At 40.0% G+C, this 25,349-nt stretch overlaps 1 protein-coding gene across 10 annotated transcripts in view; it reads right to left on the bottom strand.

Moving 5' to 3' along the window:
* The window catches only part of CDK5RAP2 (CDK5 regulatory subunit associated protein 2), a 281,439-nt gene that overhangs the window by 6,855 nt on the left and 249,235 nt on the right, over nucleotides 1–25,349 (bottom strand). For 8 of the 10 annotated variants that reach the window (XM_077143511.1, XM_077143532.1, XM_077143525.1 and 5 more), the window contains 8 exons: nucleotides 22,906–23,025; nucleotides 18,455–18,571; nucleotides 16,185–16,374; nucleotides 15,222–15,343; nucleotides 13,852–14,100; nucleotides 9,922–9,999; nucleotides 8,627–8,892; nucleotides 5,962–6,105 (listed from right to left, as the gene is read on the bottom strand). In XM_077143511.1, the coding sequence (XP_076999626.1) occupies nucleotides 5,962–6,105; nucleotides 8,627–8,892; nucleotides 9,922–9,999; nucleotides 13,852–14,100; nucleotides 15,222–15,343; nucleotides 16,185–16,374; nucleotides 18,455–18,571; nucleotides 22,906–23,025 (1,286 nt within the window). Of the gene's footprint in view, nucleotides 1–5,961; nucleotides 6,106–8,626; nucleotides 8,893–9,921; nucleotides 10,000–13,851; nucleotides 14,101–15,221; nucleotides 15,344–16,184; nucleotides 16,375–18,454; nucleotides 18,572–22,905; nucleotides 23,026–25,349 lie in introns of those variants that run through there. The other 2 variants (XM_077143518.1, XM_077143561.1) reach the window with 2 other exon arrangements.

The following is a 25,349-nucleotide window of genomic DNA, read 5'->3' as shown; positions in this document are numbered from 1 at the left end:
ATTTCTCTTTCTAAGGTCAGCTCAGGTATCACTTCCTCCAAGAAGTTTTCTTGGGACCCCTTCCCCACCAGGAATCTAGGCTGATTACTGCTACTTTGGGTCACCATGGTGCCCAGTGCTCCCCTATCATTGCCCATTTCACACTTGTATTGTAACTGGCTATTTACTTGTTTGCTTCCTCTACTGGACTACTACCTCCTATAGGGCAGAGATCATTTCTTTCTTCTGATTGCCAGCACCTAGCAAAGGACCTAGCATAGAGTAGGTGGTGCAAGACTTTGTAAATTGACGAGTTAACTTTTTTTTTTTTATGCTGTACGGCAGGGGTCATATTTCATTCTTTTTCAATGTATCTCATTATTACAGCATCTTTTGTTGAATTTTTATTAGCTTTTTCTTTATTTTGTTCGCTTGTTTGTTTGTTTTTGGTAAGTGCATGGGCAGGGAATCAGACCCAGGTTTCCCACATGGCAGGCAAGAATTCTACCACTGAACTACCCTTGTATCCCCTGGCGATGTTAACTTTTACCTGCACTCTCATAACATCCTGTACATATCCCAACCAGAACTTAAAACAAGGAATTTTAACTATGTGTCTGCTGCTCCACTGGATTAAAATCTTCATTTTTACAGGACAAATACACTATGGTGCCTCAGTTCCTAGTTCCAGAAAAAACCTAACCCTCTAAAGGATATTGGAAGGGATAAAATGTGATACTGTCTATATAGCAAAGTGTCTGAAACCAGTAGGAGGTTGACAACAGCAATTCTTTCTGAAGGCAACAGAACCTACCACAGAGTACAAAGCCACCAACCTTCCCCTACACCCAGAGGGGTCTGACTTTATCCACGTTCTGTCCCAACCTGACTTCTGGAGCATATTTTTGTTTTCCTTCTTATTATGAAAAATCTCAGACACTTACAAAAGTGTTAGAGAAAGAATAATGAACCCCAGGGTACCCATCCAGTTTCATCAATTATCAATTCATGGCCAACCTTCTTCATCTATATCCATGCCCATCCTCACCTCCAGGTTATTTTGAAACCAATTATGGAAGCCAATCATATAATTTCATCCATAAAATATTTCGGTATGTATCTCTAGAAGAAAAACATAGCCATGATACCATTATTACATCTAAAAGAATGACAATAATTCTTAAGTATAACCAAATGTGCAATCAGTGGGCACATATCCCTAATTGCATCCTAATTTTATTTTTTATGAAACAACTGGTTCGTTTGATTCAGGATCCAAATAAGCTCCACATTCTGTATTTGATTGATATGTCTTTTAATCCTGTAGTTTTCAGTGCCATGTGGGGCGGGCATGAGACTTTGTAAGTTTGTCCAGAGTGATGCCCCAATAAATCCCAGAGTGATCTGAACAGTGAATAAAAAAGTATTCGCAAAGTCCCCTTCAGGGAATGGTGAGAAACGGGGAAAATTCAACTTCCCCAAGTGGAGAATTCTTGATATTCTCACAAGCAGTGGGGAAAACCAAAGCAATAGGCTGAGCCCCCAATCTTGGGGTTTGTTCATATGAAACTTAACCCCGCAAAGGATAGACTAAACCTACTTAAAATTATGCCTAAGAGTCACCCCCCAAAGAACCTCTTCTGTTGCTCAGATGTGGCCTCTCTCTCTCAACCAACACAACAAGCAAACTCACTGCCCTCCCCCTCTCTACATGGGACATGACTCCCAAGAGTACAAACCTTCCTGGCAATGTGGGACAGAAATCCTTGAACGAGCTGGGACTCAGCATCAAGGGATTGAGAAAACCTTCTCCACCGAAGAGGAAGGAGAGAAATGAGACAAAATAAAGTGTTAGTGGCTGAGAGATTCCAAACAGAGTCGAGAGGTTATCCTGGAGGTTATTCTTACATATTAAACAGATATCAACTTTTTAGTCAAGATGTAATGGAGAGGCTGGAGGGAACTGCCGGAAAATGTAGAGCTGTGTCCCAGTAGCCATGTTTCTTGAAGATGATTGTATAACATTATAGCTTTCGCATTGTGATTGTGTGATTGTGAAAATCTTGTGTCTGATGCTCCTTTTATTTACCTTATCGACAGACGAGTAAAACATATGGATTAAAAATAAATAAATAATAGGGGGAACAACAACAACAACAAAAAATTACAGGGCGGGCTATGGTGGCTCAGCAGGCAGAGTTCTTGCCTGCCATGCTGGAGTCGGGTTCAATTCTTGATGCCTGCCCATGCAAAAAAAAAAAAAAAAGAAAAAAGAAAAAAACTAAGGAGCCCCTCACAGAATTCACGGATGTGAGATGGGGCCTAAGAATTTGCATGTCTAACAAGTTTCCAGGTGATGCAGATGCTGATGTCCAGCTTCCACACTCTGAGAACCAACAGGTGATTCACCTCTTTTCCCTTTACTTTTTTCTTTTCTTACTAGGATGAAAACATATTCTATGTGCATATTATACATTTCCTACCCAAGATCTAGAATTAAGCTATTTCTCTAAAGAGTCCTAGTTCCTTTTAGTGGAAAAGGTATTTAGAAACAACAATTTGGATACTAGGGGTGCTCATTGGTACTAGATCAGTAATTAGTAATTAGTAAAGCTTTTTAAGTAGAGAAAGCTACTAAATTTTTTTAATGGAAAATACATCATGACTTCATACTGATATTTCCAATTTAAATTTAGGATTACAGGGTTTTTACTTCCTTGATTTTATATTTATATCTCTTCTCTTTTGGGGAAAATCTCAGTTCCTAATGAAATTAACATAATTAGTTGTCTTTTTTGTCCTACAATATAGATACAATATTTTCAGAAAACCAATACCAACAATATTACTACTAACAAAATAATTATTAAAAACATTATTATTATTGTTATTGCAGTTCTTTTTGTCCTTAGAGTATTTTCCACTAGTAAAGTTAAAAGTTACTGTGCTTCAGTCATTGAAATATTTCCTCTTTGCATGGTTAATCTTCTAATGCTATGTACTGTAAGGTTTGTTTCATATGGCTATCAATTTTTATAAATTGCTTTTGTTTCCATTTTTATTTATAATTAAATAAAGCACATACATAGCTTCAAAATCAAATTTACAAAAAAAAGGCCTATTCATAGAAATCTAGCTTCCATCTCTGTCGCTTCCATCTTCTTCCCTCCTACCTCTATAAGTAACCTATTGTTACTGTTTATCCTTCCATTTTAAAGTTATTAGGAGCAAAAATGCATAACACAATTATATCCTCCTCACAGGTAACTTTCTTACGTAAACTGAGGCACAGGAAACACTTTCTAGAGCATTTTTATGGTTACCTGGACCACAGAGGGGAGTGCATTAAATGCAAGAGGCAAATTAATAACACTCAGAGAAAATCCATCAGGGTTGCTGGTGAAAACGTAGAAATCTGCTCTAAGCAAAAGGCAGCATAAGAAACAGGCAGTTCCAGAAAAGTGGCAAGAGGCAATTTAACACCACACAGGGCCTGCTATATCAGCAAACACATTGGATCATCTCTAGAGTCCTTCTTCCTGGCTCTAAATGTCTGATGCTAAAGTGAGCATAATCAATAACCCAGAAGCCTCTGGATAGAAGAGGCAAATCATCATGAGCACTGATAAGCCCCTGAGCTAATTTTCAAATTGGGGGGAAGAATGGGCTTATAAGGATAAAAAGTCAGAAGTACAATTTACCAATTTAACTAACAGATACTACAATGTACTGGGGACAAAAACAGCAGTCAATGTATGTGTTAAGGATCAAGTCTGTCTTATTCGGACATGTTATACTTTGAAAAATCACATGGGCCAGGGGTATGGGACAAATTATTCATTTATTCATTCAGAAACATGTATTTAACTCCTACTATAGGCCAGATACTGCTAGGTATAGGGTATAGAGTGCTGAACAAGAGACACAGGCCCCTCATGGTAAATACAAGGGGTCAGAAATTAAGCAAACAAATGCATAATTATAACTCGTGATAAAGGGCTATAATGAAAATGAGCAAGATGCTATAACTTGATCAGGGAACCCTCCATGATCTTAAAATAACATTAAAGCTGAGAACTGAAAGGTGAGAAGGAGTCAGTCAGCTTGGGGTATGGGAAGGGGAAAGATCAACCCAACTAGTATGTGTGGAAAGCCTAAGATAGAAAAGAGCCTGGTGAGTTAGAAGAATGAAAAGGCCAGTGTGGAGCTGTGTAAAGATTGGTTATGTACTTCCCTGAGCTTAGGGCACTCAAATTTCCTCCCCAGGTTTCCAAGGGAGAAATCTTAGGAAAGACTCATTTAGACCCTTCAGAGAAAGAGGACTGTCTTCCTGGCTATTTCTTTGCCATGTTTTATAAATCTGAGAGTTGTCAAAAGAAGGTTAACTAAATGAAATAATGAAACAGAATGCAAATTTCATTTCTACTTTCCCATTGGCCTCTGGTAAGAACTTATAGGTTAGATAAATGAGGATAAGTATCTCTATTAGGCCACCAAACTAGAGGACCTAACTCTTCCTTAACCTGTATGCTCCTCCTTCCAGGGGGATTTAGCCAGAGTGAGCTTTCACCTTGTCATAATACTACATGTATCCTATGGACAAAAATCAGGAAAGACTCTGCTCTACTTGACTCCTGATTTGGACCCTGCCATTCTTAAGTAGTTAAAACAGATTTTGAAAAAGGTCTACTAAGGGCAGGCCACAGTGGCTCAGCAGGCAGAGATCTCGACCTGAGTTTGTTTCCCAGTGCCTGCCCTTGCTAAAAAAAAAAAAAGGTGTTCTAGTTTGCTAGCTGTCAGAATGCAATATACCAGAAACAGAATGGCTTTTGAAAAGGGGAATCTAATAAGTTGCTAGTTTACAGTTCTAAGGCTGAGGTAATGTCCCAATTAAAGCAAGTCTATACAAATGTCCAATCAAAGGCATCCAGAGAAAGATACCCTGGTTCAAGAAAGCTGATGAAGTTTAGGGCTTCTCTCTCAAATGGAAGGGCACATAGCAAACAGTCAGGGTTTCTCTCTCATCTGGAAAGGCACATGGCGAACACGGCATCATTTGCTAGCTTCCTCTCCTGGCTTCCTTTTTCATGAAGTTACCTGGGAGGCACTTTTCTTCTTCATCTCCAAAGGATGCTGGCAGGTAGACTCTGCTTCTCGTGGCTATGTTGTTCTGCTCTGCTCTCTCTGAATCTCCCACATTCTCCAAAATGCTTGTACTTTTATAGGATTCCAGTAAACTAATCAAGACCCACCCAAATGGGTGGAGACATGCCTCCATTTAATCCAGCTTAACAACCACACTTGATTAAATCACATCTCCAGGGAGATGATCTAATTACAGTTTTAAACATACAATGCTGAATATGGATTAGAAAAAACGGCTGCCTTTAAAAATGGGATTAGGATTAAAATATGGCTTTTCTAGGGTATATATATCCTTTCAAACTGGCACAAAATGCCTACTAAAATATGGTGATAAAAGCTATCAATATGAATCATAAATTCCAGAAAAAGGCATCTAAAATGAAAGGGATTTTGAGAGAAAAGAACAAGCTAGTCCTTGAGGATATACTGGGACTTAACGCCCATAAAATGAAAAAATAAACTTTGGATTCAGATACTTATGCTTTCAGATCTGCTTGTAACCTTAAAGTAAGTTCCTTAGCTCCCCAAGTCTCAGTCTCCTCATGTGTAGAATGTTGATAAGATTCAACTCAACATAGATGTGCTAGATGTGGGGACACAGTCAGGTTTAGGGCCACAGTCTGAGCTCACAGAGATGCCAAGGAATCAGGTAAGAACAGTTGGCATATTGCCCGGCATATTACCCTTAAAAAAAGTGGTGCCGTCTCTTCCCTCTGATATATACCCCAAATTGGGGGCACATCTGCTGTGAGCCAGGCGCTAAGTTAAGCATAGTAGAGACTGAGACACAGGTACCCAGAAGCATATGAACCTCTGAATCCATGTGTCACCACCTACCTGTTCACAGTGCAGGGTGCACTGGCCATTAGTGGGGAGTGAGGCTCTCCAGAGAAGCTTCAGTAACCTCCAGGCCTCTTCCAGGATCAGCTTGGCTGTGTTTACACTGGTGACAAACCTGCTCAGAAGTGCTGAATGTGGACCCTATTGGGGGGCAGGGTGGAGGGGCGAGGTGCAGAAGGTTGTTATGCACAGTCTTGAAAAGATTATGGATAGGCCAACTTTAATGGGCAGCATAAATCTTCATGCTGTTGAGCTTTAATTTCCAAGCTGAGTAAAAGCCTGGTGTCAGATTATACCAATTTATTGTTCTTCAAGATTAGTGAATAGATAATAAAAGAATTTCAGTGGTGATTTTAGCCCCATCAATGACCATGACTGATGGTCATTTGTACTGTATTGATGGTAGGGTTATTTGTACTGTTCTGCAGCCCATGGAGACTGTCAGGTAGTCAAATGCTACCAACAGCAAATGTAGCAACATACATGTTTTTTCCTTTAGCCATCCCTATTAAATGGCTCTGCTTAATCCAAATATGATATCAGGGCCTTATAAAGTCTCTCGCCCTTTTTGCTGGCAGAAGCAAACTCAAATTGGTGGGATAGAGGTATATGAAAAAGGATGTTACTCAGAGAAGGAGAAATAAAACAATTTTTAAAACTTAATTTAAAAGAGAATTTGTCTTCACAAGCAATAAACACAAAATAAATGAACAACACATTTTAGCTATCAATTTGGCAAACATCATTATAAATAAAAACATTCAATGAAGGGAAGGGTGCAGTGAGACAGATACTCTTTAACAGAGATATAACCTTTTGGAAAGTAATACAGCAATGAATATCAGGAGCCCTGTAAAGTTCAAACCCTCTGAACTGGTAATTCCATTCTTAGGAACTTATCTGAGGGAACTAATCAAAGATGTGATCAAAGATTTAAGCATAAGGATAATCACAGCTTAACTGTTCAACAAATAGGTAAAAGAGTAAAGAGAGGACAGTACATCCACAGGTTAGCCTCTTCTGTGAGCCATTAGAAGTCAAGTTCTAGAAAAATACTGAATGAGATAGAAAAAATGTTTACAATGTGATGTTAACTAAAATTTAAATTTGAAATTATATATTTATGAGCCAGTTTTATTAAATTTTATGAATAAACTAAAAGTATATTTATCAAAAATTTAATACTGTAGGTGTTTTTACAGATATTTTCTTTAAGTTTTTCCAGTTTCTAGCTTTCATGCAATAAAGATTATAATAAAAAATAAAGATAATCTTATTAATATTTATCAATTCATTCAACAAATATTTACCAAACGCCTATCTCGTGCCAGGCCCTGTGCTAGGTAGTGGATATAGACTATTGAACATAATAGACATTAACCCTGTTCTCCTAAAGTTTATTATCTAGTAGGATACAAAATGCCAAACTTTTTTATAATATAGCAAAACAAAAAGGCAACCCAGGAAACAGGAAGCAGATGGCTCCACCGTCCTCAGTGAGAAAATGAGGAGAGGGGCCAGAAAATGTGGCTCATTGAAGTTCAGAAGTCGGATCCAGAATAGGAAGGATAAAAAAAACTTGACCCAGGCCTTGGAGGTAGTGGATGAGTAAATGTATGCCAAGCACATGGATCCTCAATAAAAGGGCCTTTATAATGAGGATTAATGTAGGATGAGGCAGGGAGGAGGGGAAGGTAAAAGGGGGTGTGGAGTACTCCAAACCAGAAGGATCTATTATGGGAGTGAGGGCTGGAGGCAGGATGTAGGAGGCTAGAGGCACAACTGCCTGCAGCCCAGCCTAATCAGGAGCAGGAAATAAAAGGGGGGAAAGTTAGAGATATTGATGGGGAGACAGGCAGGAGCCAGAGCTAGTAATCAGAAATCCTTCGAATCTAGGCTCGTCTTGTCTCACATAGGAGTGATAGCTTCTGCACTGGTGGGATAGCTAGCACTATCTTTCGGGAAGCAGTGTTATGAATCAGAAAGAGGGCTTTTGAGGACACAGAGAACTGAGCTCAAATCTTGAATGCTCCAAGTTACTTCACCTTCATCTGTAAAATGGGAATATTACCTACTTCACCGGATTGTTCTGAAGGTAAAATAAAATAGCCCATAAAAAGTTCTTCTGCATGAAGAGATGAAAGCCACTATCCATCTTGAGTGGATGAAGAATATTTCCCATTGGGAAGCTCATTAAAAGCAGCTGAGAAATTATAATATGGTTGACCATATGCTTCGTGAGGCTAAGGACATATATTTTGTTCACCGCGGTAGCCCTAGAGCCTGAGCACAGGGGCCTGGATAGGTTGATGGACAGGTGGACTGGGTAGATGAGTGAATATACTGAAGGACAGATGGACAGAAAGACAGATAAATGGATGAATGAATGAGAATGGGTCGACAGAGGCAGACACTGGCATAAGCAGCATATCACAGTGAAGAAATGACAGTGACTCCAGCTACAAACCTCAACAGGTTGCACCTTTCCCCCAAATAGTCTCTCAAATTGGACCTGACCTCTGAGATTTCATGAGCTATGTTTTCTGGTCTCTCTTCTCAGGGTCTTACCAAGACACTTATCTCACTTGCCTCCTAGTATTCTCCTTCTACTTTACTTTCCCTAATGAGCATCTCTCCCCTCCAGTTCTGTTGGTTGGATTACCTTTGTTCCCAGCTCTCCATATGTGGGGCTGAAAGCCTCTTGGATTTGAATCTCCATTTCAGCAAGGAGCCTCTGGCCCTGGCCAATTTGCTTACACAGGGCATCGTAGTCCTCAATCAGTCCCAGGATGTGGCAGCCCCTCTTGCTGGCCCAGAGGCGGTGTCCAGGAACCAGGAGGGACATGCATGGGGTGCTGGCAGCAGAGCTGCCACTGTCACAGGAGAGGGAGTCCATATCATTTCCAGAAGACAGAGGAGTCTCTGAAGCTACAAATCAAGAGGCAAGACGTCAGAGCTACTGGGGGCAACTCTTCACATTCTAGGAGGTTCCAATCCTGAAGCTAGCTAGGAGAGACCCAAATGCCATCTGACACAAACCTAGAGGGCAAAGAGGCCTGGCTCTTGGACCTCTGCTCTGGTATAGAAAATACCCCATGCTGGGCTTATTTTCTTGTGGGAGAGGTTCAATTCAACTCAACATTTATCAAGCACTGACACCATGGAAGACCCCTGAGTTACACAGATGAATCAAGTTGGATGCCTGTACTCCAGTAACCCATGGTCTAGTTAGAAAACAAGATATTGTGTGAGAGGTGTAACAGCACAAAGATGAAGAGCTGATACTCAAAAGAAAAAATCAATTTCTATATAGGAAGGGAGAGATCAGGAAAGACTTGCTAGAAGAAGCAACTGGTGAGCTGGGTTGAATGGCTACCAAGAGTTATGCTAAACAGAGGCAAACATCTGTTGCTTTATACCTTTGGACCAAAACATAAGCATGTATGAATAATTCTGACTGGGGACATCAGGAAAGGTATTTCACAGAGAAGCTACATTCATGATGAGGCTTTAAGAGTAATAGGATTTTTATTTGCAGAGAAGGGAACAAAGAGTAGTCTAGAAAAAGGGGGAACTGTACTACACAGTGAGAGGAGAATGCAGGTTCATCTGCAGGACAGTGAGCCATCTGGGTGGCTGCATGAGGGCAGAAATAAAGCTGGAAAGGCCCACTGAGGCTGGATCCTAGAGGGTCTTGAAGGCCACACTAAGGAATCAGACTTTAATTTAAGGGTAACAGAGAGCTGATGAAGTTGCTGGAGTGGGGACCACCTAGGGTGGGATTAATTGGCTTGGAGGAGATCACAATAATAACAACTACAGATGCCAAGAACCTGAAATCCCAAATCCCTTCCACATATCCTTGTGTTGGTACCAGGGCCATCCTCTCTTAAATTTAAAAAATCCTGCTGCCATCCCCAACCTTGCCATAGTTACCCCAAAACTTCAGCTTCGAACCTGATTTTGGTGGCACTGCCAGGGCAGAATCACTCAGATCATATGCATTATCGTTTGTTATGGAACATACATTACCACCTGCAAAATGCAAAACAAGACAAGGAAAACAAATCGTCAAAAGTTTTCATTTTATCATCATCAGCATTTGAGTGAAAACTAAAAGTTTTCATTTTATCATCATCAGCATTTGAGTGAAAACTAAATGAGAACAAAGCAAAGTACCTCACTGGGCATCTTTCCAGCCAGGCCCTATACAGAACTCTGAGGATAGAGAGACAAGGCCCAGGTCTTTCCCTAAAAGAAACTGTCCAGACAAACAGTTTCAATACCACGTGATCAGAGCTAAAGGAGGGACACACAGGAGCTACAGGCGCTCAGGTGAGGGGTACTAATCCAACTTGGCTTCCCAAAGATTAGCACCTGTTTTATATTTTAAGCCTGATTCTGAGTGACCCATGGTAAAAAAGGAGGGAAAGAAAAGCCAGGCAGAAGAGAGTCATCCAAAGTAGGATTGGGGGGGTAGGGGGAAATAATGAATTTGAAACAATGTAAGAAGGCAAGATCAATAGGTGCTGTATGTACTAGATGATTTGGGCAACATTTTTTAAGAAAACACTTCACATCTGAAATCTCAACAGCTCAGTGGGTAGATTGGCATGGTAAGTCAGATTTCAAGGAAGAGGAGACTCCTCCTCACGTGCCCTTCAAGGGGTGGAGATGAGTGCTCTACAGCTCTTCTCAAGAGTGCACTCCAATTCCTGGGAATACAGAACTGGCTCCAAGAGGAATTTCTTTCTGCCAAAACACAGCACCCCTTATAGCAGAATTTTCAAACCGGTGCATTTACATACAATCCTGAGAAGTCTTTTACAAAGGAAGAAATGCTGCTGCCTACTATGCAATTCTGATTTTGACCCAAGAAAATTGGGAAATTTTTCCATTGTGGCGACAATGTGAATTGTGGACACACCATCCTGGAGAGCGTTCTAAGACTGATCCTAGACAAATTTCAAAAGCAGGCAAAGGCTAGTCAATGGCCATCTCACTTCAGCTACTCCAATTCTCCTTCCTGGGTACCCCATGCACAGCTTCAATCTCTCTTGGTCCCCCCCCCCCCCGGCCATCTCCTTGGTCCCATCTCCTCAAGGCCCTAAAAGGGCTAAAAGCAGACATATCTAAAATGATAATGCCCCGTGTGTATGAAGTTATGCTAAAACTGCTACATTTGTACACTGTTGATGTACATCTCATGCAGAAGGCAATACGGCACCTTTCCAACCTTTTGGGATTCTCCTAGTGGGAATTTATCCTAAGAAAACTCTTCCATAGCAAAAAGCATGTTAACATAATGTTTATCAAAGACCATCTTAATAATCAATAAGGAATGGTCTGGTGACTGACAACAATCTGGAAACAATAATTAGGAAGCCCATGTAAAAGCTTGGGTAAACATTTATGATATAATATTAGGCAAAAACAAAGGAAGGACACAGAATGGTACAAAACCTAATTTAAACAATATAAATGATTATCTACATTTGATTAACAAATGAAGAGAAATAAGGAAAAAATGACTATTTTATAAAATAATGAAGGCTTTTTTTTCCACTTTCTTCATTTGTTACATGTTTTTAATTAAAATTCTAAAAACTTTATCAAGAAGAAATCAATGAACCAATCACTACAAATTCCAAAGCAGGTTTATAGGATGGTCATTAATTTTGAATTTTTTTATCATAGGATAATACAATTAATTCCCAATTCAAATGAAAATAAGTTCACACTTCTGTACCACACTCCATGTTTATAAAGTATGCCGGCACTCTTTGTTCCACTGGATTGGCACTCCCACCCTATGAGCATTAGGGTGCTCAGACAAGTGAAGCTCTGAAAAGTCAGGTGGCAGTTCAGAAACACCACTGGACTTGGAGCCTGGAAAATGGTTTCTAGCTCCAGCTCTGCTACCTACTTGCTATGTCATTTATGTTAAGTACATTCCCCTCTCTGGGTCTCAGAGCAAAGAGAACAGCCTTGCTGATTGCGTTGAGACTGACCAGTTGCCGATTTGTGCAAAGCCCTGCAATGAGTAGGTGGCAGAAGTGGGACAAGAACTCCAGGCTCATCCTTTTTCTGCTGCTCTACATAGTCTCTCTAGGCTAGACATTAAAACTAGCAAGCAAACTGCATAATAGAATCATTCTTTCAAACCCATAATGCTGTCTTCTAGATCCTAAAACACACTGAAAGCCAGGGTAAGAAGCTTAATTCTGTTTTAAAGGTAGTAACGAGAGAAAAGAGAAGTAGAGTGATGTGGACAGGACCAAAATGGATGGGAGGGAGTAAGACTAGAGACAATGAGGGCTGCTGGAAGTCCAAACTCCACTTCCCTGAGAATCAAGAGGCCCCAGATTGAGATTACAGCATTCTGCCAAAGGCACTGTCAGGTCACCTGCCTCTTTGGGTTGACCATGCCTGCTGTTGATAGAAAAGATATCTCCATGGGCCCAGAGCATCATTCAGAAGCTCATATGTCACAAAGATGCATAGAGCTGCATTTTTAAAAAGTAAGGGAGAATCTAGGAATGCCTAGAGTGAATAATGATACTGAATAAATGTACAAATTTAAAAATGTTTTTGCATGAGAAAGAACAAAGGAATGTCAATACTGCAGGGTGTTGAAAATAGACGGTAATTAATATTTAAAAATTTTAACTTATGTGTGAGACTAAAGCAAAAAATGTTTATTTGGTACAAAATTTATATTTTGACTAGTGCAGTTACTAATACAATTTATGTGGACAGCTTAACTGAACACCATAAGTACATGGAACCCTGAGTAGGACATAAGATTTTGTAGGTTTGTCCAGAGTGATGCCCCAATAAATCCCAGAATGATTTGAACAGTGAGTATAAAAGTATTCACAAAATTCCCTTCAGGGAATGGTGAGAAAGGGGGAAAATTCAACTTCCCCAAGTAGAGAATTCTTGATTTTCTCACAAGCAGTGGGGACAACCAAAGCAATAAGCTGAGCCCCCAATCTTGGGGTTTATTTATGTGAAGCTTGACCCCACAAAGGATAGGTCAAGTATACCTAAAATTAGGCCTAAGAGTCACCCCCAAGAGAACCTCTTTTGTTGCTCTGATGTGGTCTCTCTCTCCAGCCAACACAACAAGCAAACTCACCACCCTCCCCCTCTCTACGTGGGACATGACTCCCAGGGGTGTGGATCTTCCTGGCAATGTGGAACAGAAATCCCAGAAAGAGCTGGGACTCAGCATCAAGGGATTGAGAAAACCTTCTCGACCAAAAGGGGGAACAGAGAATAGAGACAAAATAAAGTGTCAATGGCTGAGAGATTCCAAACAGAGTCGAGAGGTTATCCTGGAGGTTATTCTTACGCATTAAACAGATATCACTTTGTTAGTCAAGATGTAATGGAGAGGCTGGAGGGAACTGCCTGAAAATGTAGAGCTGTGTTCCAGTAGCCATGTTTCTTGAAGATGATTGTATAATGATATAGCTTTCACAAGGTGAATGTGTGATTGTGAAACCTCGTGTCTGATGCTACTTTTATCTAACTTATCAACAGATGAGTAAAACATACAGCATAAAAATAAATAATAGGGGGAACAAACGTTAAAATACATTTAGTAGATTGAAATGCTAGTGATCACTGAAAGGGAGGGGTAAGGGGTATGATATGTACGAATTTTTTCTGTTATCTTTTTATTTCTTTTTCTGAATTGATGCCAATGTTCTAAGAAATGATCATGATGATGAATATGCAACTATGTGATGATATTGTGAATTACTGATTATATATGTAGAATGGAATGATCATTTGTTAAGAATGTTTGAGTTTGTTTGTTGTAATATATATTTTTTTAATTAATAAAAAAAAAAAGTAAGGGAGAGGCAGATGCAGTACCCTGTTTGTCCAGCTGAAGTGGCCGATTGGGGATGGACAGGGTTTGGACAGTCAAAGTGAGAGTTGCTTCCTGTGCCGCCTTCTCGCTCTTCATCAGCTGCTCCTCAAGCTTGGTCTGCAGGGTGCTGTTGGTTTCGATGCTTCTTTCCAATTGTGCCCGCAGAGCCTGAATCTCTGTCAGGAGGCTGTGCAGGTCACTGAAAGCATCCTGCCCCTTCCAGCCTTCTCCCGATGCCTCTGCTCTGGCCTCTGCGAACAGGTGCAGAGGGAAGCCTTAACAAGTTCCACAATCTGAAGGTCAGCCATTAAAGGAACTCTTGAGTGTTTTCAACCTGCCACTGACATCATCCTCCCTCTTTCTGAGAACTAGGTACAATTTAAAATAACAACTTGAGTTTAAAAACAAAAATATTGGCAGACTTAATTGCTGCCATTCCACAGGCTAAATAAGAGCAGGAAATTAATTTTCGCTTATGGCCATAAAAGCCTAGCAAATGGCACACCAAACCCCAAAATTATGCCTAGTAGTAATAAAATCTATTTGGGCTGGAATTACAGAATGAAAGGGGCTGATTTTTAAAAGCCACAGTATCTTAAAAAGACACAACAGCAAGAATAAGAAAAGCAACTTGAAGACAAAATGAAAGCTGTGAGATGACCCTTTTTCAGATAAACTTTCAATAGGGAGAAACCACCTGGAAAATTAGTTTAAAAAAAAAAACGACTGCACCTCAAAACTGATTCTGAAATTCTAGAGCTTAGAGCAAAGTCACGGTGAGCTGGTATCTCTTTTGGGATTTACAGAGGATGGGGCCAGTAACCATCCCCAGAGCAATGCCTGGCAGGTGGCAGGTACTCAATGAATATTTGCTGAATAAATGAACAAAAAAAGTCATACATACTAGCAGGAAAATGATAAAAGCTATTTTCTGAGTGCCTAGCATATGCCAGGTACTATGCTAGGGCAGTTTTAATAAATTATCTCATTTAATTTTATATACTCTACAGAATATACCCTAATATACATGTTTTACAGAGGAAGAAACAGGCCCAGAACAGTGAAATGACCTGCGAAGAGTCACACAGCTAGAAGCAGAGGATATCGGAGTCTAGACCCCAGTTGCCCTGACTCCTAGGCCTAATCCTATGGTTCCTGCAGCTTCTTTAGAAAAAGAGTAGGCCCAAAGAGATGGCTTCAAAATGGACCTACTATACCCATGAGACAAGCTTGAGGGCTTGACCAGCAGCATTCCATTAAGGAATGCTGAATCCTGCCCATCTGTGTCTGTTGCCAGCTGAATGGCTGAACTCACAGCCCCAAATGCAGCAGCTCCAGGATGAGAAGGAACTCAAACCAGGGTTCCCAGTACCTCTTCGTCTTCTGTGTTCTTCGGCCAGCTTCTCATACACCTTCAACTCCACTCGGAGGGACTGGAGTAGCTTGTCGTTCTGTGAAAGCAGGTGCTGCCTCAACTTCACCTGCTCCTGTGTCCTGAAGAGGCCCCACCACCATGCAGAGGAGAGGTTAAGGCTGACTTTGGGTGACTTACTCAAACTCCACAGAGTAGACTAATTCCACCCTCAGCCAGAACAAAAATATGGATATAAGTTACAAGTGTGGGTATGAATTCCAGTCATATCCACTATTTCCCAAGTGCCCCTCTGTACACCAATCCTTGACATACATTATCTCATGTAATTTTCAGAGACATCCTAAAAGACTAACTAATCTTCAATTCATGGAGAATATGAGGAAGTAAAGCTCAAAAAGATTATGTCTCTTACCCAGGGCCGGATAGCTCAAAAGAGGAGTCAGGTCTAAAACCCTTGACTGTCTCACTGCCAAGGCCATGATCTTGCTAAATCACCTCATCACCCTCAGTGACTGACGGTGAGGTCAGTAACTAAATGAGTTGAGCATTCATGGATGCTGACAAGAGCAACTAAAAATATATGAGCCAGGACAGAATCTAAGCATCTGGTTACCTCTCTATCCTTATCCCCTACCATGTCTCCCTTCCTCTTCTCCAGATGCAATGGTCTCCCACCTCAGGGACCTTGCCACTTCTGCCAAAACTGGTCCCCCTCAGGTATCTGCAGAGCTCATCCCTCTCTGCTTTCAGGTCCCTGTGAAAAACAGCATCTGTTCAGAGAGGACTTCCCTGACCCATCCTAGATAAAAAAAAAGAGCAAGCCCAGTCCTATTCCCCTTACTAACATTTTTTTTCCATATATTTTATTACCACATGGCATGATTTGTTTGTCTGTGCCTCACACTAGGGTAAGGGCTAATGTGGGATGGCCAGTGAGGGATGGGAGATCAAAACTGCTACCTGCTCAGTTCGAGGCGGCTGTTGTAGATCTCCCGGAGCAACTGCTGGTTGTGTCTCTCCTTCTCATTGACTTCCTTCTGTAGTCTTTCATTTGCCCCCTTAACAAGGGCATACTCTTCCTGAAGGTGCTCAAGGTTTGCTGTCTTCCTAGAGAGGGACTCCCGTAATTTTTCATTCTCCTTTTGCTTATCTTCAAACACACAAAAAAAAGCACCACCGAGAAGGGGAACCATTTGTTTGCATAACAACCAACCTTATTACGCAAATACAGCTCTTCAGTTCGAGCACTCCAAGAATGCAAAAAAGAATGAGATTTAATCTGGCATTTATGATTTTTGGCATCTAATTATCTTACGCATTTTGGGCAGATAAATCTGTCAACATCAAAGCTACAGATTAAACGTCACTGGGATGAAATGGACCTGTTTAATTTTCCATTAAATAATGAACCATGCAAACCTGGTTACTTTGCTTCCACAGAGCAAACAGTGAGCAGGAAGTACAAATAGAGGCAAGTAACACAGCCCAAAACTCTGGCAATGGGTTTCGGAAAAGTATGCAAGCCTCAGCCAAGGGCTCCAGTAGGGATGTGCAAATGACAATTTGGGGCCCTTCCACTCCTCAGTCCACAAGGACTGAAAAATGAAGTACATATGGAGGTACAGGACAGCAAAATGGTCAAGAGCACTGGGCTGCATTCATGTGCAGCTCTTCCCTTTATTAATACTAAAACCTTGCACAAGTTTTTTCACCTCTCTGCCTCAGTTTCCTTGCATATGAAATGAAGATGATAACAGTACCTACCTCCCTTGGTCGCTGTATTAAAGTAGTTAATGCAGGTAAAAGGCTTAGCCCGGGTTCATAAGCACTTTGACGGTATTAAGTGCTCTTGACCACTTTGCTGGCTGTTAGCGGTGGTGACAGCTGACCTATATGGGGGACCTACTGTGTAGGCATTATAGTAAGGCCTTCACATAGACTATCTTATTCAATCTTCACAGCAAACCTAGGAGATAGGCACTATTATTCTCCCCTTTTTCCTGCTAGGAAACTAAGGATTGGCAAGAGGTTAAAACTTCTCCAAAGTCAAGTAGCAAATAAGTATCAGAGTCAGGATAAATACTTGGGTTTTCTTACTCTACAACATGATAATTTCTGAGTAAGCTTTTCCCTTCCTCTCTCAGATTTCAGCTTCATACAACTCCTGATTGATCTAAACTTTCTCCAGCGCTAACCTCAAGGCCTTTGTCTGCTCTCTGCCTTCTATTTAAAAGGTCCTGGCTATGCTAAACCCTAGTTATCTTGGCTAATCTTCACTTCCTTATGCCTATCTCCTAGGTTTGCTGTGAAGATTGAATAGATAGTCTATGTGAAGGTCTTACTATAATGCCTACACAGTAGGTGCCCCATATAGGATTCAGTTCAGGCCAACCTCGCTTGAGTCTGGATGGCTTCTCCAGGGTCCTGCAGATACTCAAGCCTGCCTTTACATTGCCTAATCATCATACTACTGGCATAGGTCCCTGGCTGTCTCTCTCATCAGACAAGAGCCCCCTGAGGGAAGGGGCCAGGTCTTATTCATTTCTGATCAGTACACAGGACCTGACATAGAAGAGAAGCCAGGAAATGTTTTCTGAGTCAATGAATGATTTGCAGTGTCCCCATTTTTTTTCTTAACCTTAAGCCAAAATCAGCATCAATATTCTCTAGGAAATATGAGATAAGCTGGTACAAGTTTCAGCTCTATCATCTTCTAGCTTGTGACTATTTATAAAATAGAACTGATAATACCTCATTCCAGAAATGTTTTAAGTACTGAGAGATAATATAAGTAAAAGCAATTTGAAGGCTGCTAAGCTCCAAACTGAAGGAATTAAGGGAAGGGATCTTTATAAGAAATACCAGATCAACTTTGTTAGTTGTAGGAAATCTTTGGTTGAGGTCATATCAATAGTATATTACCAGCCCCTCTATGGGATGAATGAGGGGTGGCTATATAGAGTAAAGGGGTGGCTGGTAAAGCAACATTTGCTGAACTCCCATTATGTTACAAACCCCATGCTCAGTGCTTTATATCATTCAGTTGTCACAACAACCTTGTGAGGTATTTCCATTTTACTGCTGAGAAAAATGAGGCTCAGAGAGTTAAATGGCCTGTCCAAAGCCACAGAGTCATAGGTTTGGAATTCAGCTTATCAGATTCCAACACCTAAACTTTTTCCATTATGCTACAACACACAGGAGCTGCAGGTGGCTTTTTTATTTCTTACCTCTGGATCCTTTAGCAAGCATCATATTGAGGTCCTGGTTCTGCTTCCTCAGGAAATGAATTTCTGATGTCAGAGAATTATGCAGCTCTGAACCATAAGCAAAAATGTTTGTAGAACCTAAAAACCACACATAACAATAGTGATTTATGGACAGTCCCCAGTTCAATATGAATGAACTTTCTAGATAAAAACAGCTTTAGGGTGCATGGGTGGTTCAGTGGTAGAATGCTCACCTTTCAGGCTGGAGACCTGGGTTCGATTCCCAGACCATGCACCCCCCCGCCAAAAAAAAAAACCCAGTTTTAAACAATGGGGAAACACAACATGCAATGAAAGTTACTCCTTTGAAATATATATTACCAGAGCCCAAAGGGAAATGGGAGTGAGCATGAAAAAAGAGACAAGAGGAGGCCTCCTACTTCTACTTCCTTCCTTTCCTAAGGGTGAACAAAACAGGAGACCTGGGTGGGGGGTGAGGGAATTAACCATCTCAACTGCTATACTTCACCAAGGCAGCTCACAGTTCACAGAGTCAGAGCTAACCTCTGTACCTTTCTTTCTCCCTTCCAAACCTGTCCTCCCTCTTCTGCTTCCTGCCCTGCAGATGATATCATCACTATCCCTAAACCAAGCTAGAAGCCTGGAACCATCCTCATCTCTTCTCTCTTCCAGGATCCAACCAGGCAATCACAACTATTGAGTCTCCCTCCCAAATGCCTTGTACACTGGGGCACTCTTTTCAGTTCAGGTCTTATTACCTTGCTCCAACCCTGCCTCCTTGCTACATGATTGATGAGGTTGTCATCCTAAAACACAGTCCATTCTTATTATTTTCTAGTAAAAAAACATTTGATGGTACACCATTACAAAAGACAATCAAACAAAACTCAAGAGTCAAAACTTCTCAGCCTGGAATCCAAGGATCTCTACTATTTAGCTCCAATTTCATGGCATGACCCATTCCCTTACCACCCCAGACCCCAAGGCCCTCAAAAACAGCCAAATAGGGCCACTTCTCTGCCACACCATGTTCTCACGTATCTCCCTGACATTACAGAATGTGATACTTTTTTTGCTTAGAATGCCTGCCACACTCTTCTCTATTTGTCAAAATTAAACTCATCTTTCAACTCTTAGCTCAAATTTACTGCCTCTCAGCATACACTAAGAAGACCAGGGGTGGTAGACAGACTGAATTTGAGGTCACTTATCAACTTTGACAATTTTCCTCATTTGTAAATACTTCAAGTCTACTATCCAAAGCTTACCCCTTCCTCTAAATCCAGATGAGATGACATCTCTCCTTAGACACATACTTTGACATGCCACCTCAGCATTCTCTGCCTTCTGAGCTTTCTGCTCAGAAAGTACATTTGCACTATATATAATGTTCTCTATTTGCAACTACACCTTGAAAAGCACTTATTGCATGCCAGGCACTTTTCACACCTCCCCTCCCCATCTTTCTTACTGAGTCAACTACATCAGAGAGTCAAAATGCCAGATACCTACTTTCCAATCCTCTCCTGAAGCTACAGCATGGTCATGTGCCGATTCTGGCCAATAAGACACAGTAGAAGTTTGATGAGGGGTTCTGGGAAAGATTTTATGCACTGACGAAAAGAGAAAAGAGTGAGAAGCCCCGATCTCATCCTTCCTATGCTTTGGACACAGTCCTGAGAGGATGTGATGCTTGTAATTACTGCAGTCATCGCAGACACTAACCCCAACCCTGGTATCACTGAGCCATCAAACTTGCCTTCCTCTGGATTTCTTGTTCTGCAAGAAAACACAAACTCCTACTGTTTATACCACTTTTTTGTGTGTGTTTGTTTTTTTGAGGGGTACAAGGTCCGGGAATCGAACCCAAGTCTCCCACATGAAAGGTGGGCATTCTAACCACTAAACTACCCATGCACTATTTATACCAGTTTTCAATCATATCTTGTTATTTGCAGCTGAAAGCATCCTGGTACACTACTACCTGTAAGGAAGGTATTACATTAGGTCTCCCAGAAGCCAGAGTTTATACTCTTTCCGCTCTACAACACTACCTCTTTCTCATGCTAATGATTCACTTATCACAATGTCATATAATTTTTTACTCACATATGTCTCTCCTGACTATCATCCTCCACTCTCCCACATGAACTCCGGTGTTTTTGCTGAGAGACCTGGGTTAAAATCATGGCTCTGGCTTCTCAATAACTGCATGACTTCAGGCAAGTCACTTAATTTCCTTAGGCCTCATTAGCTCAATAAAAATGATTATTGTTTTTGTTTTTATTACTGCTACTATCATTCGTATTAATATCATTATTGATGATAGGCTAGAGCCAAAACAGGATCAAAGAATAATCTGGATGAGGAGAAAAAATTTTAAAGAGGAAGCTAAAGTGGTCACCTTTCAAAGGTATAATTAGGCCAAAGTACAGTTTCTGACACAGCTGAATTCTGAACAGCCCAACCTGAGCCAGCACAGGATCCACTCTGGATCTCAAGAGGTCAGTCTTTCCCCTGAACCTCATCACTATCACCTCACATAACTGCTGACAAGTGGGAAGCTCCAACATGTGAGATTACCTTTTTTTAACAATATTCCATCTCAACTTTCCAAGGAATCATGCCTTTTTCAAACCTGCTCCCAAGATGAACATTTCACAGCAGGGGTGGTGGTGTGGATGGCGTGGGAGGTGAAGCCTGTTTCATATTTTGTCTTTTCAGAGATTCTGACAATATGGTGAGAACAGCGTATCTTTCCACCAATGTAAATACTTTACAAATGCACTTTTTGTAAACCTTCCTGTCAAGCTAAATTATTCTCCAGAACAACTGCCTGCTCCATTGTAGCTAGCGACCATTTAGGCCCTGAAATAATTGTATTATTGGATTTGCCAGGGAAAATGTAAAACAGAATGAATCTAATTCAGGCATTATCAAGAGTGAATGTGAAGGGCCCGGCTATGTATTTCTGTCCTGTGTCTGATAAAACTAATAATCAAATTAATCAATTTCCTTGAGAGTAAGAGGGGGAGGATGTAGGATGAAGGGTGGAGTGAGAGGGAAGAGAGGGAAGGATGGAGAGTAATGGAATCATTCTGTTTACTTTGCAAGCTGTATCATAAACAGTATATTAGAAAGATGTCCTTCAAGGCAGATGTCTATGATAGGCCAGAGATGAATGAGAACTGGGCAGGGGTCCAAGGACTCAAGTGCTGCCACTGAATAGCTGGGTGACCCCAGGAAAGTTAATGGGAATAGCATTAGAGTCCTGCCCCTTGCAGAGCTTTGCAGTGTTCAACTGACAATATTATTCAAAAGTAAAATAAAACTAGTAATGATGATGAAAGTGACCACTTACTGAGTGAGGCATTGAGGTAGACGCTAATCATAACATTGTCTCATTTCATCTCAAAACGATCCTGTTTTATGAGACAATTAAGACGTAGAGAAGTGAATGACTTACCCAAAGTCACAAAACCAATAAACCTAATCTACAGCCCAAACTCAGGCTTTCCCTACTGCACCAAGCTGCTTTCAAAATATATCCTTCATGGAATGAGGACACTCTTTCTGGAGCAACAGGAAAGGTGTCCAGGATATACACTGTTTAGTTAGAAAAGGTACAGAATAGCAGATATAGAGAATGCTACCTTTTAGGTATACAAGGAAGAGAATAAGAACATATACTTATATTTGCATAAAGAACCACTGTATAAGGTTATACAAGAAAATGGACAAAAGAAGGAGGAGGGAAGGGAGAACAGGATTAATAGGTACAGAATGGAGGGTGACTTCTTAATGTATACCATTTTAAATTATTTTATTTTTTGAACAATGTGAATGTCCTATAAAAAAAAAAAAGAATTTAAGTTCTTCATGGAAAAATACATCCCATTCAGATCTGAATGTTGCTTATGCAAGAATGTCACTGACCTTTTCACTGGCATGTGAGATTTACCAGACCAGTAAAATGTTGCTAATACTTTTTAAAACCATTACTAATGAAAATAGCCATCTATTTCTCTACAGAGAAACTACTGTTTTATTTTAAAATGCCCATCTATTTTTCTACCACTTCCACAATCAAGTAAGGAAATAACCATAATTCAGGAGACTAGCAACTGGCAAAGTAGAGTTCTCTAGTGATTGAGAAATTAACATTTGTCAGGAAAGTGTTTTGTTTACTAGGGACTGTAGGGCACTCTAGAGAAGTTAGCTCACTTAATTCTCACTACAGTTTGATAAAATGGGAATAAGTATACCCTGTACTGTTAACTGAGGGTCAGCTGGTTAAAATATTTGCTCAACATCATACTGGATTTGAACTGAGGTCCCTATGGCTACAAGTTCGATGCTTTTTCTGATACACAGACTGCTCAACCAGGGAAATGTGTCACAAATGAAGTATTCACAGGCTTGCATCACCCTTTGGGAAGGTCCTTTCTTACCTTGATCAAATTCAGACCCCTGCCGCTCCAGCTGTTTCCGCAGCTTCTCATTTGTTTTAATAGATTCTTCTAAACGTTTTCTCAAAGTTCGAATTTCTTGTATATGTTCCATTAGTAAGTCTGCAGGACGGAAGGGCATGTTTTAATTTAAAGTCTGAAGCCCACCAAAATTGAATAACTTAGATTATTCACTGAGCTTGAAATTCCAAACAATACTGCCATGTATTAAGAGAAGCAGCAACTGTCAATTCTTTCTTGGATATAGGGAGGCTGAGCTATTTCCCACAGCCCAGACACCATTCTGTAATGATTCCCTGCAGTCCTCAACGAGAAAGATATTTTATATTACATGGAAAAATTATATTCAATACAATTTTAATGCCAACTCTAATGTAGCCTTTTATTCTTCTAAATATCAAATATTAATTCAAATCTTCCTTATGGTGAAACAGATCACTTTCAAGTCTGCTTGAATTGCCTGAGAGTTGATTAAACCACTTTCATAATGAATCCAGGTATTTTTTAAACTAATTCTTTGAAAAGAAATGCCATCCATTTATCACTTACTAATTTAAGACTTAAAAAACACACTCACAATCCCAGAGTCAGTGAGAATGTTAAGAAATGGTAATACTGGAACGCTCAAGAATATATACTGTTAGTGAGTATAAATGTGAATGCTCTTTGGGATCATTTTTATCTTTGGCCTTAGAAGGGTTCTTTTCCAATGTCATTTACCAAATAATTCTAATTCTAGGAATCTATATAAAGATTCACCAGAGAGGTTGACATCCATTTACTAAAATGTAAATGAAAATGTTCACTTAAGCATTATATGTGAAAGTAAAAAACTGAATATAACTGCAATTGTAAAATAAATTGTAGGCCATCCATTATGATGCAGTATTACACAGCTATTGAAATTATGTTATAAAAAATATGTAATATCATGGAAAAACTATCACGTTATTATGTTAAATTTTAAAACAGATGCAAAACTGGTTATTCAGCTTAATCACTACTCTGTTTAAATATTTGCACAGATAAGAAAGACACATATACACAAAAGATGGAAATAAACCAAAAGATTAATAGCACTTGTTTATGGGTGGTAGATCATATATATTTTTAAAGTTCTGTATTACATCTTAATGCATTTTCCAAAGTAAGCTTGTATTATTTTTTCAGGCTTGAAAAATAATCTGCCACATCTCTCTTTAACCTGCCACATCTCTCTTTAACAAAGAAAGAAACATAGTTCTAACCTAGACATAGGTTTCTAGGGTCAGTGTTTAGAACATAATCACATAAAGTATCCAAAGGCAAAACCAATGTCTTTAATTCATCAGTTAGGGTATACTCAGTATGTCTTAGTAATGTTTGCTTTAAAACATTATACTAATGTTATTACCCAGTTTTAATTTCTCCAAAATTACTTTCATTTAAAAGTAGCACAATGTTACAGATCTTCTCCTAATTAAATAGTAATTTCGCCATGAATTTGAATGTTTATGAGACAACTTAATTCCCAGACCTTCAGCTATCTCTTATTAATGCCAGAAGTGTGGCAAGCAATTTGGTGGAATGTCTGAGGATCCTGCTGCAGCAGCACAGCACTGAAGGACTCTGTATGCAATAACATTTTGGCACATCACAGCACTGTACCTCCCCATTCCTGCCTTGCTGCCCTGCAAATCTTCCAGCAGCTGTTCAGGTAGGCAAGTTGTTCAGGTAGGCAAGGTAGCTGCTCAGGAGCTTATCTGTTTTTACTGCAACCTTCAATGCTGTGTTTCAACATACTGCTGGCTTCTAGGGTCATAAATGCTTAGAAATCACCTAGATACAAGTCATATTCCATTGAGTCTTTGACCAGGAACTGACAATGTAACTTGGACTTGAGGAAACATTCCCAGTTAAATTGGATACTACTTATTAATTATGCAGCCATAACGAAGGAGAAGGAAATACTATACTAGTCCTTTACAAAATGGGAGAAAAAGATCTGCTCCTCTTATAATAATAACCTTCTGAAAAATGCTAACTCTTTAAAACCATAGATCCTACAAGAAGCAGCCACAAAAAATGAACAGATCTTTTGCCTAGTAGTTTCAATTAATAAAATCTATGCTAAGAAAATGCCCTTTAATAAGGGAAAAGCTTCATGTTCAAAGACATCCCCAGTAGCACTGTTTTCAATTGTGAAATTTTGGAAATGACTTAAATATTCAGCAATAAGGAAAACTGTGGTTCAATCATTCAATGAACTATTCTAAAGTCATTAAAAATGTTATACGTAACAATATATCAGAAAGTTTATATAATATTAAGTGAAAAGAAGGTAAACTAGTAAATTATCTCTATATTCAGATTATACTTATGACAAAAGGAAAAACAGTTGCAGAGACTAAATGGCTGAAGAGAAACAAACCAAAAAAGCTAATAGT

This window comes from Tamandua tetradactyla, chromosome 2 (genome assembly GCF_023851605.1).
Source record: "Tamandua tetradactyla isolate mTamTet1 chromosome 2, mTamTet1.pri, whole genome shotgun sequence".
In the NCBI taxonomy this organism is placed as follows: Eukaryota; Metazoa; Chordata; class Mammalia; order Pilosa; family Myrmecophagidae; genus Tamandua; species Tamandua tetradactyla.
Note: the sequence above shows the minus strand (reverse complement) of the source record. Positions and strands in the feature narration are given on the sequence as shown.